Raw genomic sequence first — 16,578 nt, 5'->3', positions numbered from 1 at the left:
AGAGGGAAGTAGCTCTTCCCAGCCAAAATTAATTACAAATAAACACAGCAAAGCTCAGAGGGGCAGTTTTAGCCTGCACACACAGATCAGTGCAGAAGCCAGCTCATCCCCCCATCATTGTCATCATCCAGGGCAGTATTGCAGCAGCATCTCCTGGACTGTCATATTGCTCATGGTTAGAGAGAGTTTGCCTTGGCAGGGTGATTCACATCCATGAAGCACCACCCCAGGCCCAGGCAATGTGATGTCCTGTTACAGGTTTGTGGTAAAACACATAGACCAGCCCACAAATCTGCATCTTGGTCAGAAACACAAGTTTGCATCCCTGGTCTCACCTGAGATTCCTCAGTCCTCCTGGCCCGAGGGGTTTCTGTGGATCCATTGATGTCTAGGGCATCCTTCTGCTTGTATTTCCTCATGATCAAGCTGTCCACAACCCAGAACATAATGGCCTTGGGGGGAAAGAAGTTACATCAGCAGATTGCAGAGACTAAAATGCAGAGTAAATCAATCACAGATATCTCTTCTCCTCTTGGGTTCTCCAGACATCCAGCCTTGATCAACCTCACATCCAAACCAGCCCTGCATCAGTTGTGTCCATGGGGATTGGATGAGTCCAATTCCTTAAGTCCCTTCTTACACAAGTCCTATTGTTTCCAGATTAAATAAAACCACAATAGGCTGAGTTTCCACCAGAACATAACCCCTGAACCAAGCTCCACCCAAAGCTCATCTGCCTGAACCAGTAACCCCTGGTCAGGTCTCTGAGGACCAGAATTTTCTTTCCAATGGGGAAATGCAGCTTGGGATGGTGGAGAGAGGCAGATCAATCCAGCTTTGCCAGTGCTGCATCGATTGAAATGTGCCTGGGATGAGCTGAAAGCTCAAAGCTCAACTCCCTGCTTGTCCAGGGAGCATCTGAGTGTTAACACCTTGTTCCCACTGCCCACCTTAGCAGGAACTGGGCAGCAGCTCAAGGATTACCCAGAATCAGGGGAACCAGGAAAGAGCTAAGCTTTCAAGAGGGTTTTGTCAAACTAGTTTTGAGAAGAACAGTTCTGGGTAACCTTGAGCACCTTGTCTTGCTGTAATACAATCTGACATCCAGCCAAATGACTGGATTGTCAGGGACACAAGCCATCCTATAGGACAGTAAAGTGTTTTGGGCATCCCCATGCTGTTGAGATGAGCCCTCACCTAAGGAGACCCAGCTTTATTCCAAGAGGTGAAGAGTTAGAGAAAGGGAAGGGAACTGGGCACAGACTGTGGCAGTGGCAGATTTGTGACCCACAGATTTCTTTGCACACCCCTGCACCCTGTCCCAGCACTTTGAGGCTGTCCCCAGCCACTCCCTGTGCACATTCCCATGAGGATGCACTGAAATCTCCAAACCACCCCCCAGCACTGCAGAGGCACCTCTTACATTGACTATGAAAGGCACAACAAACATCACCAGGACCAGCTCCAGCTGAGGGCTTGGGATGTAACCCAGGAGGATCTGCTGAAGCTGCAGAGGAGAGAACATTTAGAACACTTTAACATTATTTATAACATTACTTAGAACACTTCATCATTGTTTGAACAGCTCTGTTGCAAGATCTTTGCTGAAAACTGCTTGTCTTCTCACATGAGCAGCCAGAGCCCTGCAGCCTGTGCTTCAGCCCAGCTCTTAAAGGATGACACAGAATATTCCCTCAGCCCAGCTGCCAAACACATGATTTTGTACAGAAACAAGACTTTCAGTGTAACTGTCCATGACAACAACTGGTGGGACTTCCCTTGGCTCCCTGGAGCTCATCTGCAGAACAAGGACACCGGCCATGAGCAGTAAGCATGGAGAGGAGTCCAGCAGCTTCTCTGGATCTGGATTGGTGCTGCTGGACAAATTCACATCCAAGTGTGAGCACTGTGGGCTACTGGGTTTGAAGGACAACCCTTGAAGAGATGAGCGCTCCCAGATTGCTGGAGACAACTCCTCAGTGAAGTTACACACAGTGCCTGGCACCTCAGAGCCTGCTGGAAGAGGACTCCAAGCTCTCAGAATTAGGTTTTTACACCCATCACATCTACCTGCCAACAGGTAAGTGGCTAAAAAGCCCACAGGTTATTATTTTTTTTTATTTTCTTAAAGATAAACTTCTGATCAACACAACATTGCTGGCATACAGAAGCAGCTGAGCAGGAAAAGACAACACGCTACTCATGTAGCACTTCTCACATTAATCTCTAATCCCCCAGTTTAAGCACAGGATCACAAAACACCAACATGGACTGACTTGACAGAATAACATGGAAATCCTCTGGCAGAACTGAAGGAGCTCAGCTGCCAGCCCAGCCCTTTTTAGCCTTCCAAGAATGGGAGAGAAAATTAAAACATTATTCCATTAGCTTTTGACTAGCAAGATAATGCACCAGAAGCCAAACGATTATGAAAGTAATGTTTCCCAAAATTTAAGTAATATCTAATGATTACAGAGTGCTGTCAATAAGTGTGAGGATTAAAGGCCTTCAATAATGGGAACCATGAATCAGGCAAAGCAAAAAGAAACCACAACAGCTACAGCTAGAAAAACACTGCTTACCTTTGTCCAACCAGGGATAAGCAGGACAAGGCTAATCACAGTCTTCTCGAAAACCATTATCAGCAAGTAGAGGATACACTGGCCAATCCAGGCAGCAGCTTGTGGAGGGTCACCTGGAAAAGCAGAATATTAAATCTGGGACAGAGGACAGGAGGAGACAGAAAAGTTGCCTCATGCTTGACACTGACCCTCTTCTCTATAAGGACCAGTCAGTACCTGCACACTCTTCTATAAAATAAAATAAACACAAATAAATCATTAAAATATAATCTGCAATGTGCTCCCTGCCAAGCCTTACCCACACAGTTACCAGAAACAGTTTGAAAAATTTCAAGTCACCATTTTCACTACAAGCAGCATAACTTGTCAGTGCTGAACAGAATTATTTCATTGTGCTGATGAAGTGAAGGGCTGGTTATGTGATACTGTCTGAGCAAGAAACAGGGGCTCCATCACCCCAGCTTTTAAAGCAATTCACTCAAAAAGAATCAATGCTAATTAAATATGAATGTTTCCAACGGGGCACTCAGCAAGAAATAAGGAAAAGCATATTTGTATTGCTAACAACAATAATGGTTCTGTATCTATTACATGTGCTTGCTTCAGCCCCTGCCAGCTGGTTATCACCTCCCCTGGCTCACCAGAATATCTCAGCTCTGCAAAACTGAGCTACCCTATCTGGCTCAGGAAAGCTGCAGCATTTCCTCTTACCACTTACAGACAAAGATAACCCCTGGCAGCACTTGTTCCAGCATAATCTGCCCAGAATTTGGGATTCCATCCATGCAAGGGAGCCTGTGCAGTTGGCACTGAGATGCCAACACTTGATGTGGTCAGATGTCAGCAGGCTGAGAGACTTTTGCCCATTTTTCCCCACTTTTCAGCACAATTCTGAGATGTGGCAGGGGAAAACAACACCAGCAGCCTGCAAAGGCACATGAATCCACACCAGTAAAAACCTCAGGCCACAAAAACCCAGCAGCATGTGCTGGGATTTGGTAAGAGCTGGTGCCCAACCAGCCCCAGCCCTGTGGGGATCAGCTTCCCAGCAAGTGCAAAATGGATTTTAGATATATTTGTCCTTATTCTGTCATTTGTTAGCAACATACCAAAACACCTGTGTTGCAGACATCTTTTAGGAAAAATCTTTTCCTTAAGATTTTTCCTCCTGAGAAGGTGAGAGGCCCAAGGAACAAAATTTAAACATTGATTATCTGCTGCTGTGGAATGCAACCGGTGCATCTGTGATTGGCCCGTGTTAAATGTTTGTAATTAATGGTCAATCACAGCCCAGCTGGCTCGGACAGAGAGCTGAGCCACAAACCTTTGTTATCATTCTTTGCTATTCCGTTCTTAGCTAGCATTCTGATGAAACCTTTTCTTCTGTTCTTTTAGTATAGTTTTAATGTAATATATATAATAAAATAATGAATCAGCCTTCTGAAACATGGAGTCAGATCCTCATCTCTTCCCTCAACCTGAGACCCCTGTGAACACCACCACACACCTGCCTTGTTGCAAAGCTACAGCTACAAAGCAGAGGCATCCTGGTAGTGTCCAAGGATCCCCTTGTGCCCCAAATTCTTAATTGCTCAAGCCATGAGAAGGAAGCAAACAAGAGGAGAGGGAAGGAGGGAAGCTGAGCGTGCAGGGGTGAGGAGAGCAAGCGCAGAGAGCCAAAGCAGCAGGAACTGCACGGAGGGAAGGCAGGGACAGGGAGCCAGGAAGGTGATGTGGAAGCACACCCAGCAGAGCCTGTGGAGGTTTTGGAGGCAGGAATCTCTGCTCTCTGGCAAGCAGCAGCATAATGGGTGGTCTGGGAGGAGATGGGAGCAGGGTTGCAGCAGCACAGGCTGGTGTCAGAGAGGCTCTGATCCTCCTAAAAGCCTCTCCCAATAGATTGGGGTGCCTGGCTGCCTTTGGCGCACACTCTGGGTCCAGTGAACCTTTTTACCCCAAAACAAACCAATTCTCCCAGGATCCCCCACATTATCAGCACCCATCAGAGCTCCGAGCACAAACAAAACAGGAAAACAAACACATCTGTTGTGTCCTTCCTGCATTTGAACTCTCTCCCCTCTGCTGTGTGTTGCCAGCTGTGCTCTGTCCCCCGTGGAGGGACAGGGCTGCAGCCACAGCAGCCTTTGTGGGTTGGCTCTCTGTGACAGCGACAGCACTTCCCTCTGTCCTCTCAGCTTGCCCAAAAAGCAGCAGCAGGACTGAGATCTGTCCCAAACACCTTCCCCCTTGCAGGGACAGGCCACTGCCATTCCCCACCACAGCCATGGCTCTTTGCATTCTCTGCACAGCTCGGGGCAGGTTTGGGCTCTCCAGGCCAAAGAAGAGAAAGGAGAAATTAATATTCTCCTTCACTCCTGTGAAAAATGCATGTGTTTTATGAGTGGCTTTTCACAAATATTAAAATGAGTATTATATGTGTTGTGGTAGAAAGTAATGCTGTATTAATTCTCTTGAGTAGTGTGTTAAATATAGTTTTAGGTTATAAAAATATTAAAATAGAAACTATGCTATGTAGGATACTTTTTCTAAAGAAAGGACTGGCAGTGAGATAGCAGCCACAGGACACCTGAATCTTTCAGAGAAAGAGAATTTATTGCCCCATTATCAGAAGAAATGAACTTCTTTCTGCCTTGAAGGCGCTGTTGGGATTCAGAGGAAGAAGCTGACACTGACCAGACAGAATCCTGTGCTTGAATGGAATTTATGCATCATGTATGAGGTGTATGAATATACAACAGGTTATTTTTTTAAAGGTTAACATGGGTCCTTTTTCAGGCTGGTGCTGCCCAGAAAAGGTACCCGGACATCCAAGTGTTGCTGCCATACAGCTTTATCTACACTTTTCTGGGGATTGGTGTGCACAGAGCAGGTAGGAAAAAAGCTCGGTCACAGCCAAAGTGGAGGGTTCAGGGGGTTTGAGAAGAGGCAACTTCTCAACAACTTCCACTGCTTTCAAACACTTTTCTCTCCTCAAACCCCTGCTCAGAGCAAGAGACCCAACCACACACTCAGTCCCTGAGCAGGACCCTCAGCCCTCTCCTCACCTTTCCCCCTTGGCCCCAGGATGGAAAAGCCTAGCAGGCTGAGGACAGGCAGCCCCTCAGGTTAGAGCTATTTCCATTTCCAGCAGTATTTCCTCAGGCACTAGCAGCCAGCTCCCTTGGCTGCTCCAGGACGTGGGAATATTTGTTATGGAAATTTTGCACAGCATCACCACGGGGCCAGATTCAGCCTACACAGGTCCTCAGTTAAACTCAGCAGCTGGCACAGAGCACGTTCTCCTAGAACTAAATTTGACCAGCAGAGTTCAACAGGCCACTAAACAGACTTTGAAGGCCTCCAAGCAGGATGCCTTTCCATTTCCAGACACTGAACAAAGCATCAGGATTAGCTAGCCAGTGACCACAGCCACAAGTCAACATCCAGATGGGCATCCAGAGGGACATTTTCCACTGAGAACACTTTTCCTCCCCCTCATTTCTTAATGCTCCTCTAGAAAAATTGACTTGCACACTGCAGGAAATCTCTCTCTCAATGCAAATTCATCGCATTAGCTTATTTAAAACAAATACTGGGGTATTTCTAAAGTTATGCTGGAGAATTACTGAACACAATTAAAATGTCAGGGCACTGCAGCCATACAAAGGTGTTCTCTAGGGAGCTGCTCATTGCCATGGGGAGGGAGAAGAGAGCTGGACCAGCTTGGAGATGAGGCACAAAGCTCAGTCAGGCTTGATCTGCACACCCTGACTGGAGCCAGCACGTCCCCTGCTCAGTCTGTCCCACCCAACAGCACCTGCAAGAACTCGGGCATCCATCTCCCACATCTTTAGAAGCTTTAACTCTGCTTTGTTCTCCTCCCTGTGATGGTTCCCTACAGGAACAGCTCCTATGACCTGCTACAGCAATGGTGTATTTGTGGAATTTCACAGAATCATCACAGAATGGTTTGGGTTGGAATGGACATTAAAAATATCACCTAGCTCCAAACCCCCTGCTGTCACAGACATCTTTTAGGAAAAATCTTTTCCTTAAGATTTTTCCTCTTGAGAAGCTGAGAGGCCTCAGACCTGTAAACAATGATTATCTGCTGCTGTGGAATGTAACAGGCAAATCTGTGATTGGCCCATGTTGGTTGTTTTTAATTAGTGGCCAATCACAGTCAGCTGGCTCAGACTCTCTGTCTGAGCCACAAACCTTTGTTATCATTCTTTCTTTTTCTATTCTTAGCTAGGCTTCTGATGAAATCCTTTTTTCTATTCTTTTAATATAGTTTTAATGTAATATATATCATAAAATAATAAATCAGCCTTCTGAAACATGGAGTCAAATCCTCGTCTCTTGCCTCAGCCTGAGAGCCCTGTGAACACCATCACACCCTGCCATGGGAGCTTCTCAGGGTCCCATCCAACCTGGCCTCCAACACCTCCAGGGGTAGGAGTTTGTTAGCTCTGAGTAGGTGTAAGGCAACCCTCACTGCCCAAAGCCCACCTGTGCCAAGAACACACTGCCCAATCTTTGATCCTGAGGCGTCCTGAGAAGAGACAGCACTTTCCAAAATGCAGTTTCCTGTGCTTAGAGGCAGTTCAGAGAGTAATCAGGAGCTTTTGGGCAAAAGATGGATGAACATGAGCAAACAGGAGCCTTTGATTCCTCACTAGCTGTAAAACAGGTCATTCCTGGCTGCAGCAGTGTTTGGCCAGGAGCTCAGGCACAAGAGAGGCTCATCTCAGAATGCCTGTTCCTGGCTTTTTGGAAATATGGAAATAATTGATCTTTCTAAACAATTCTGGACAGCTGGATGCTTAAAATAGCAGCATAGATTTAGGTGCTTCCCCTCCCCTTTACTTTACTTTACTTCCCCATTAATGCAGCTCTTGCAGCTGCACAGGGGGAGGCAGCCAGGGCTGTGGAGGCAGGAGAAGCAACCAGAGAGCAGCAGGAACTGCTGCAGCCCACACCAAAAGACAGCTGAGTGCTTTGCATCAGCTGCAGGGCTGCTGGAAGGACACAGCTGTGACAGATTTATTTTTTTCCCCTCCAGGTTGATGCAGGAAGATGATGGGTATTGGACGAAATCAGAACCCTTCTGTTCTGATGGCTGCAGCAGTGGCACTGACTGCTGTTTGCAACATGGATTTTGTGCTCCCCTGGCTTTCTCCTCTGCAGGACCTATGTTGCTTCCCTCAATTCTCCTGAGGAGCAGAAGTCTGGTACAGCAATTAGCCCAGCAAATGAATCATGTTCCTGGAGCCTGCATCAAACTGTACAAAGTTTACAAGCGTCTTCCCAACTGTTTTGGAAGTTACTTAACAGCAGAGATGAGGGCAGGAGTGTTTTCCTTCCCCAGCCCTGCCACAGGATTGCCATGGACATGTCACTTGGCTCCCCACCTGTATTTTCCACTGGGGCCACTCTGGCCAGAGACCTGCACCAAAAACTGTACTTGATGGATGAGATATTTAACCCCCAATCCAAGAACCAAATTCAAGCAACAGCACAAACTTGTTTTTCACTAATGAAAGCAAGATTTTCTCAAAGGACTGAGCTGTTTCTGTGGTCTAAGCCAGCCCTAATGAGGGGCCAGCTACAGCTCAACAGAAGTTCATCCCTGCTCTGCCAAGACACTTTTCATGATTTTTGCTTCTGCTCAACTGCAGACGTGGCACACAAAGCTGAAGCTGTGTCCTGAGGTGCTTGGGCTTCCAGTCCTTGTTGCTCCAAAGGGGAAAAACTCCAGTTCCTGAACTAAGAATATCTGGATAATATATAATATATAATATATAGTATATTATATATACTTATTATATATTATGTATTATACTATATCACATATGTCACATATTATATCACATATTATATCAATCATATTTTATGATTTATTACATTATATTTATTGTATTATATTTATTATATTTATTGTATTATATTCTTCTGTCTCATCTAAGTTTAGGGATCGGTTATAAAGGAGGAGCTAAAAGGGAAAATACAGAAGGTATTGCCCCCACCCAGTGCCTGCTGTCAGGATGCTCAAACTGCTCTGGAGATCAGCCTGGAAAGCCCCTCTCAGGCTTGAGGAGAGCCAGCCCTGGCCACATCACCTCATTCCCAGTCTGTAGCTGCTTTTGCTGCCTCACAAACCCAGCCAGGCCCTTCACCCTCTGCCATGACCCATCTGCAGAGCCTGAGGAAATTCACAGGGCACTGGGGTCCCCAAACTGATCCCAGCTGGGTCCAAGTTTCACCAGCTCAAATACCAGACCAGCTACTAAAAACACACATAAAAACCCCAGACTAACTTCAGAACAGACTTCATGATTAACATCTTAATGGCAAGACTGCAATTTTTATGAATAAGATGTATTTTCTGAAATAGGACAGAATTCATCTGTGCATCAGATGTAATGTAAAACAGGCTGAGCATTAATTTTTCCCTTTTCCTGCAGCTTCTCCAGCAATCTGGCTCTGCTCTTTTGGAAGGGAACTGCTACCCTCTAGTGGGGCTGGCTGAGAGCAGCTTTTTGGAAGTTTTTTCTCCATCTCAAGGCAGGAATTTAAAGAGAAAGAGGCAACACTTGAAAACTCAACTTTTAGGGTCAGACTGTGCCTGGCTGATCCCCACAACAGCTCAAGGCAAATGCAAGAAAAACTCCATATTCTCAATGGAGATGGGAGGTAAAAACCCACAGAAGTCCAGAAAGAACTTTACACACCTTAATTTACCACAAAGGTGTCCTGGGGTATATTTTACACCCAAGGAAATGTTCAGCTTCCTGAACATGGTTTTCCTCACCACCCTGCTTCACTCCAGGGTGGTTTTAGCATTTAACTCACCCTCAGGAGCTCCCTGAGGAAGGGATAACACTGCTCCCATTTCCAGGATGGTTTTGGCATTTAACTCACCCTCAGGAGCTCCTTGAGGAAGGGATAACACTGCTCCCATTCCAGTTCCCATTTCCAGGATGGTTTTGGCATTTAACTCACCCTCACGAGCTCACTGAGGAAGGGATAATACTGCTCCCATTTCCAGGGTGGTTTTGGCATTTAACTCACCCTCAGGAGCTCCCTGAGGAAGGGATAACACTGCTCCCATTTCCAGGGTGGTTTTAGCATTTAACTCACTCTCAGGGGCTCCCTGAAGAAGGGATAACGCTGCTCCCATTCCATCTCCCATTTCCAGGGTGGTTCCAGCATTTAACTCACTCTCAGGAGCCCCCTGAGGAAGGGATAACACTGCTCCCATTTCCATCTCCCATTTCCAGGGTGGTTTTGGCATTTAACTCACCCTCAGGAGCCCCCTGAGGAAGGGATAACACTGCTCCCATTCCATCTCCCATTTCCAGGGTGGTTCCAGCATTTAACTCACCCTCAGGAGCCCCCTGAGGAAGGGATAACACTGCTCCCATTTCCAGGGTGGTGTTGGCATTTAACTCACCCTCAGGAGCTCCCTGAAGAAGGGATAACACTGCTCCCATTCCAGCTCCCATTTCCAGGATGGTTTTAGCATTTAACTCACCCTCAGGAGCCCCCTGAGGAAGGGATAAATCACTGCTCCCATTCCAGCCCCAGACTGCAGCTCCTGCCATTCCTGCCCCCATTCCCAGGTGTGAGCACACCAAGCCCCTGTGGGCAGAGCAGGTGACACCTACCATACTCCCCAAAGACCAGGTATGTGTATTTTTTGTGCTGAACAATCCAGGAGACAACTTTCACACCCAGCCAGATCAGCAGCATCCCCAGCGTGGCATCCAGGATGAAATTAATAAGGTAGCTAAGAGCAAAGAAAAATTCAGGTTTCAGCTTCAGTGTGCTTAAGTATTATTCAAAAATCTTTAATTTCATAATGGAAATTAATTTAAAAACTCCAAGATTTTAAATAAGCCTGCTTAACAATCCAAACTCGCTTCCTTTCTCTTTTATTGCATTTTTCTGAGCCTTACCAGCAATTTCTTAGTTTAAAAGCTTGTTCAGAAGAGAAGGGACAGGCTCCACCAACTCTCTGGCACTGCTTATTTATTCATATAGCAATAAATACTTCTTAAAAGTTACCCCCTGCAAAAAGGAGATTTTCCACTTGCAGCGTATTTTTTTTAATTAAAAAAAAAAAAAAAAGGAATCTCAAGTTTCAGAGGAAACAGAACCAAACTGTCCCCAGAATTTCACACAAGAAAATGGCAGCTTTTTGGGCACCACAGCTGCTCTACAAACTGGCAGCAGAAGAGGCAAAAAGTCCATTTTTTCTGAGCAGCTGCAAGAGGCTCCCAAAAGCAGAGACACAGACTGAGAGGCAGGTTTTGGGAGAGGTGATGGGCCCTGGCTCAGCAGCAAGAGCCCTGAGGTGCCAAACACCTCAAGTTCAGGTCCCACTGCAGATCCAGGAGCTGAACCCATCCCTGCCAGGAGATTTTGGCTCAATGGGTTTGAGTTCTGCAGCTCTGGATGCTGAAGGGTCCCTGGGCAGAGTGCCAGAGGCAGGAGAGCTGCAGGGACCTTCTGGGGATTGCAGGCTCCAAGCTCCAATCCAGGGCTTGGTAATTTAATGAACTCCAAAAAGAAAACAAAAAAAAAAAAATCACATAGACTAATGTGGTTTTTAATGCAGTTTTCCATTATTGCAATATTTTCTGCCAGATTTCTACAGGATGAAGAAAATGCCAAGCACGGGGCTACAGCAGTGAACATTTCCTTTTCCAGAACTCTGCCTCTGAACCAAGAAATTGTAAACAGCAATCTGCTTTTGATATCCACTTTGAATGCATAACATTAAGTTTTTCTACATCCAAAAGCTCAAGACTGGCTTTTTACAGCTTCCAGCTGCTGGAAAATCAGAGCGTTCCATGCAGACATGGAGCTCTGGTGGTTTATTCTGGGCAGGACACAGGGACAGGGCTGGAGGGTTTTGAGCTGCTTCAGGATGACAAGTCAGGCAGTGCAGGGAAACATCAAACACACATGAAAAATAAACAACACACCCAAAGGGCACAGCATAAGCATGAGAGGGTTTATTTTAAAACACTGTCTGTTTAAAAAAAAAACAACAATACATCATTTGAGAGGTTATGTGCAGCCCTAGCCAAGCTTGTGTCTGCTTAAAGAAACATATCAAGGTGCAGATTATATATATAAAAAAAATTATAAATGTAATATTTTTAATATAAAAAGGAGATGAGCCAGAAGGTTTTAAGGAGCATTTTGAAACCTAAAAGAGTTTCTCAAAATGAGATGAGGTTAATGCTGAAACTAATTTTTTATCTGCAAAGTGTCTGAAGTAAATGTAGAAGTCCCACCTTTACTTCAGACACTTTGCAGATAAAAATTTAGTTTCAGCATTTTAGAAAATTTTAGTTTCTGGAGTTTGGCTTAGAAATCTCCCAAACAGGACCAGCAAAGAAGGCAACAGAGAGCACAAAAACAAGCTCAGCAGGGTTTATCCCCATGCAGTGCTTCAGATGGATCCATTTCCACTGCTCATGACCATTCCCAACACAATTCTCCCTTTGACAGGCGTAGGGCATGAAGGCAAGTGCCTTGTGTACTTACAGAGAGCAAGGGTCCTCCTCAGTGAGATCAGACAGAAAAACATTGGCAAAGTGGATGAAGAGGGCACCTATGGCTTGCTTGGAGGTATCATAGAACCTGGAGGAAAAAACAAGATTTTCTGAGGGAGTCAAGCAGGAAATTTTATTTCTAGGGAGCACCAGCTACTTTATGGAAGTTTCCTTGGGAAAGCAGCGGCACATTTCATTCAACAATTAAATATCATACAGGATACACAGGGGGCATAGAAGATTGTTAGTATAAGAGAAAAAAAATATTAGAAACACAGTTTTTTCAAGTTTCAAATGAAAAAAATCTCACCATATCCTCCAGGGACGCCGCTCTGCCTTTGGCTCCTTAAATCGTTTCACTGCAAAGAGAATCAGAGAGGTTCCATTACCCAGGTGAACCCTCCAGGTGTGCAGCCTGCACCCCCCTGCACTGCAAAAGCAGCCCAAAAACCCTGCAGGACTGTGGCATTTTCTGGGGTTCTTTGTGGCAGGAAGGAATGAATCTGACTCCATGTTCTTAAAAGGCATATATTATATTATATTATATTATATTATATTATATTATATTATATTATATTATATTATATTATATTATATTATATTATATTATATTATATTATATTATATTATATTATATTATATTATATTTCTATAATATTATAGCATTATATGATATTATTATATTACATTATTACATTACATTATTACATTACATTATTACATTACATTATAATATTATATCGTTATCATATCATATTATACAGAAAGGATATTTTCAGAAGGCTAAAAGATACTAATGAAAACTCGTGATTCCTTCCAGAGTCCTGACACAGCTTGGCACTGATTGGTAATTAAATCAAAACAATTCCCATGAAACCAATCAAAACAACCACCTGTTGGATAAACAATTTCCAACCACATTCCAAAGCAGCGAAACACAGGAGAAGCAAATCAGATAATATTGTTTTCCTTTTTCTCTGAGGCTTCTCAGCTTCCCAAGAGACGAATCCTGGGCAAAGAGGATTTTTCAGAAGATATGACAGTGCACAAGACCCTGAGCATTTGTAAATTTAAAGCTGAGGAAAGCCAAGGGACCTTCCCAGGGCAGTGCTGGCATTGCTGTCCCTGGAAGTGTCCAGAAGACACAGATGTTGTGTTTAGCTGTGGGCTTGGCAGTGATGAGTTAATGGTTGGACTTGATGATCTTGGATGGCTTTTCCAGCCAGAATGATTCCATGATTTTGTTCTCTGGCCTGGAGCAAAGCAACCAGCATTGTCACTGTCATATTTTCTGGAAAATCCCTTTGCCAGGATTTCGTCTCCTGGGAAGATGAGAAGCCTCAGAAAAAAAATGAAAACAATTCTTATGTCATTTGCTTCTCCTGTGTCTTGCTCATGTGGAATGTGTTCGGAGATTGTTTACCTACAGGTGATTGTTTCATTGGATTCTGGTGTGAGTTGTTTTGACTCTTTGGCCAATCAGGGCCAAGCTGTGTCAGGACTCTGGAAAGAGTCACGAGTTTTCATTATTATCTTTTTAGCCTTCTGTAAGTATCCCTTCTGTATTCTTTAGTACAGCATTCTTTAATATAATATAGTATCATAAAATAATAAATTAGCCTTCTGAGAGCATGGAGTCAGATCCATCATTCCTTCCTGCCATGAGGGTCCCCACAAATATAATAACCCCGAAGGGCAGCCTGGGCTCCTTCCCGTGGGAAATGCTTTCCTGATCCAACATGGAAGGATGCAGGGACTTCCCTGACAGGAGCCTTGACATTTCAGAAGTGCAGCTTTGTCCTGGTTTTACTGGCAAGGTGACAGAGCCATAGATGAAAATACAAGGGTGAAACGACAATGAGGAACTTTGTACAACTAAAAGAAGAGATATTTAGGTGGGAGATTGGGGAGAAATTCTTTATTGTGAGGATGGGGAAGCATTGAAAAGGTAGCGCAGAAAAGCTGTGGCTGCTCCACCTCTGGAAGTGTCCAAGGCCAAGTTGGATGGTGTGACGGTGTTCACAGGAGTCTTAGGATGAGGGAAGTGACAAGGAACTGACACCACATTTCAGAAGGGTGATTTATTATTTTATGATATATATTACATTAAAACTGTACTAAAAAATAGAAGAAAGGATTTCATCAGAAGGCTAGCTAAGAATTGAAAACTAAGGAATGATAACAAAGGCTTGTGTGTTGGACAGAGTCTGAGCCAGCTGACTGTGATTGGCCATTAATTAGAAACAACCACCTGAGACCAATCCCAGATGCACCTGTTGCATTCCACAGCAGCAGATAACCATTGTTTACATTTTGTTCCTGAGGCCTCTCAGCTTCTCAGGAGGAAAAATCCTGAGAAAGGATTCTTCATAAAAGATGTCTGCAACAGGACGGGGTTTGGAGCCACATGGGACAGTGGGAGTTGTCCCTGCCCATGGCAGGGGGTGGAACAAGACAGTCTGTAGGGTGTCCCTTCCACCCCAAACCATTCCCCAGTCCTGTGATCTCCCCTAATCCTAGGATTTAGTCAGGCACATGCAGGGATTTGGTGCCAGTCTCAAATCCACAGAAAACCAGCACTGTTAAAACCTGATCCATTATTGCCAGTGATGAGTAACAAGGCACCAGTCAAGTCCCACCAGACCCTGCTGCAGCAGCTTGTCCTACCCCTGTCCAGAAAAAACCCACCAGTTTCCCTCACCCAGCTGAATCCCACCATGAGCCATTCCTGCAGCAATGACTGCCACCAGCTCAGACAAGATCCATCACCACTGATGCCCTTCAAAAGCCAATTTTCATTTCACCTACCCACAAGCATCAGCCATGGACCAAAGGGGCAAGAATTGTTTAAAGCAACCCTCAGCTGATGGGGGCAAAGAGCACAATGCTGCAAAAAAGCTTTTGGAGGAGTCTTCAGGCCAGCCAGCTGACCACTAGCCCAACCACAGGAGCACCAGGGGTGATTTTCATGATTTTCTTAATGAGAAGTGACATGTTATGTATCCACAGCCACTCAGGCTAGAAACACAGTAATTCAGTGTGATAAAATGACAAGTAAGAGGTAAGAAGTTAATGGTGTGGTGCCTTGTTGAACACAGCTTGTCATGCCTCATTAGATTTAAGAGAGTTATCTGAGACTGTGTAATTATCAGAGACAGTAAAACTGTTGTATTAAAGATAAAAGCTGGTATTATAGAGAAATAATTAACTGCTTAATAGGGCATTTACTGTGCAGAGCTGCAGCAGGCTGGCTCCAAATTAAACCAGAAATCCAGCCAAGATTACCAGAGCTTAAACAGGGAGCAGAGTTGTTTGGTAGCTGTGGCCCGGGGTTAGGGGGGATGTTAAATCCACAGGAGCAGCACCACATCTCTGGAGACTCCAGGAGATGATGGAGCCCTCCATGAAGCAGCACTTTGTGCTCAGTGAGCACAGCAGGGCTCTGGAGAATGAGCAGCAACAGCAAAGCTTCCCTCCCCTCTTCCAAATGCTGCAGAGAGACAAGCCATGGCATGCACAGGCTCAGCTGGATCAGCTGGAGAAAGGCTGAAATCTCCTCTATTCTTCTCAAAATGTGTTTCCAATCACTCAGTTTTCCACCAGCTGCAGGTGGGTTTGCTACCCTGGCTCAGATAGACCAGTCCATCCTTAATATTTACTTTAAGGGAAATAATCCCTGCATCAAAAAAAAAAAAAAAAAAGGTGATATTTGAGTTCTAGCACCTATGACCAAATCAAACTCCATAAAAACACCTGAAACAAATTTAAAATGTAGTTTGCTGCACGCAGAGTTGCACAAAATGGAAGAGAACCTAAATTTAATTAGATTGAACATGAGACTGGAAAGCAGCTGCTCTAGATGAGAAGGCATCAGGAATTTGTGTTCCCAACCACAGTACTGAATATTTTAATACTGCTTCCCTTCTCAGCTGTGTCCATGTGCAAGGAAGCAATGTTATTGCACATCTTGGGAAGAAATTCTTCCCTGTGAGGGTGGTGAGGCCCTGGATCCCTGGAAGTGCCCAAGGCCAGGCAAGACGGGGCTTGGAACAACCTGGAATAGTGGGAAGTGTCCCTGCCCATGGCAGGAGGTGGCACTGGATCCATCACTGGATCCAATCTGTGCTCACCATTCTGTGACTGCATGTAGGGGGATAGAATATAAGTAAATAAAGGTAGTATAGAAAGTAATCTTACCCCTAAGGAGTTGCAGCTGGGCTAATTATTAAAGATTAGGACCAGGCCTGACTTTAACAGGCCACAGCTGTAGCCAATGAGAAGAAGAGTGTTATAAAAGATTGGATGGGTTGGTTGAGAGGAATTGGAGTCAGTTGGCTGCTGGGAGAAGAAGGAAGAGTCGGTGCTTGGAGGAGCTGCCTATGAGAAACATCAAGGAGGCATGAAACTCTTGCACTAAGGAGACACCA

General features: G+C 44.9%; 1 protein-coding gene across 1 annotated transcript in view; it reads right to left on the bottom strand.

Annotated features, from left to right (window-relative positions):
* LOC131082816 (store-operated calcium entry regulator STIMATE-like) overlaps window positions 1–16,578 on the bottom strand; it is a 34,954-nt gene that overhangs the window by 6,546 nt on the left and 11,830 nt on the right. Inside the window, exons 2-7 of the mRNA XM_058022963.1 lie at window positions 12,462–12,510; window positions 12,144–12,239; window positions 10,253–10,374; window positions 2,583–2,695; window positions 1,424–1,507; window positions 336–452 (exon numbers count right to left, since the gene is read on the bottom strand). Of these exons, the coding sequence (XP_057878946.1) occupies window positions 336–452; window positions 1,424–1,507; window positions 2,583–2,695; window positions 10,253–10,374; window positions 12,144–12,239; window positions 12,462–12,510 (581 nt within the window). The remainder of the gene's footprint in view (window positions 1–335; window positions 453–1,423; window positions 1,508–2,582; window positions 2,696–10,252; window positions 10,375–12,143; window positions 12,240–12,461; window positions 12,511–16,578) is intronic.

Source organism: Melospiza georgiana, chromosome 4, assembly GCF_028018845.1.
Source record: "Melospiza georgiana isolate bMelGeo1 chromosome 4, bMelGeo1.pri, whole genome shotgun sequence".
Lineage (NCBI taxonomy): Eukaryota > Metazoa > Chordata > Aves > Passeriformes > Passerellidae > Melospiza > Melospiza georgiana.
This window is presented reverse-complemented; position numbering and strand designations above follow the sequence as displayed.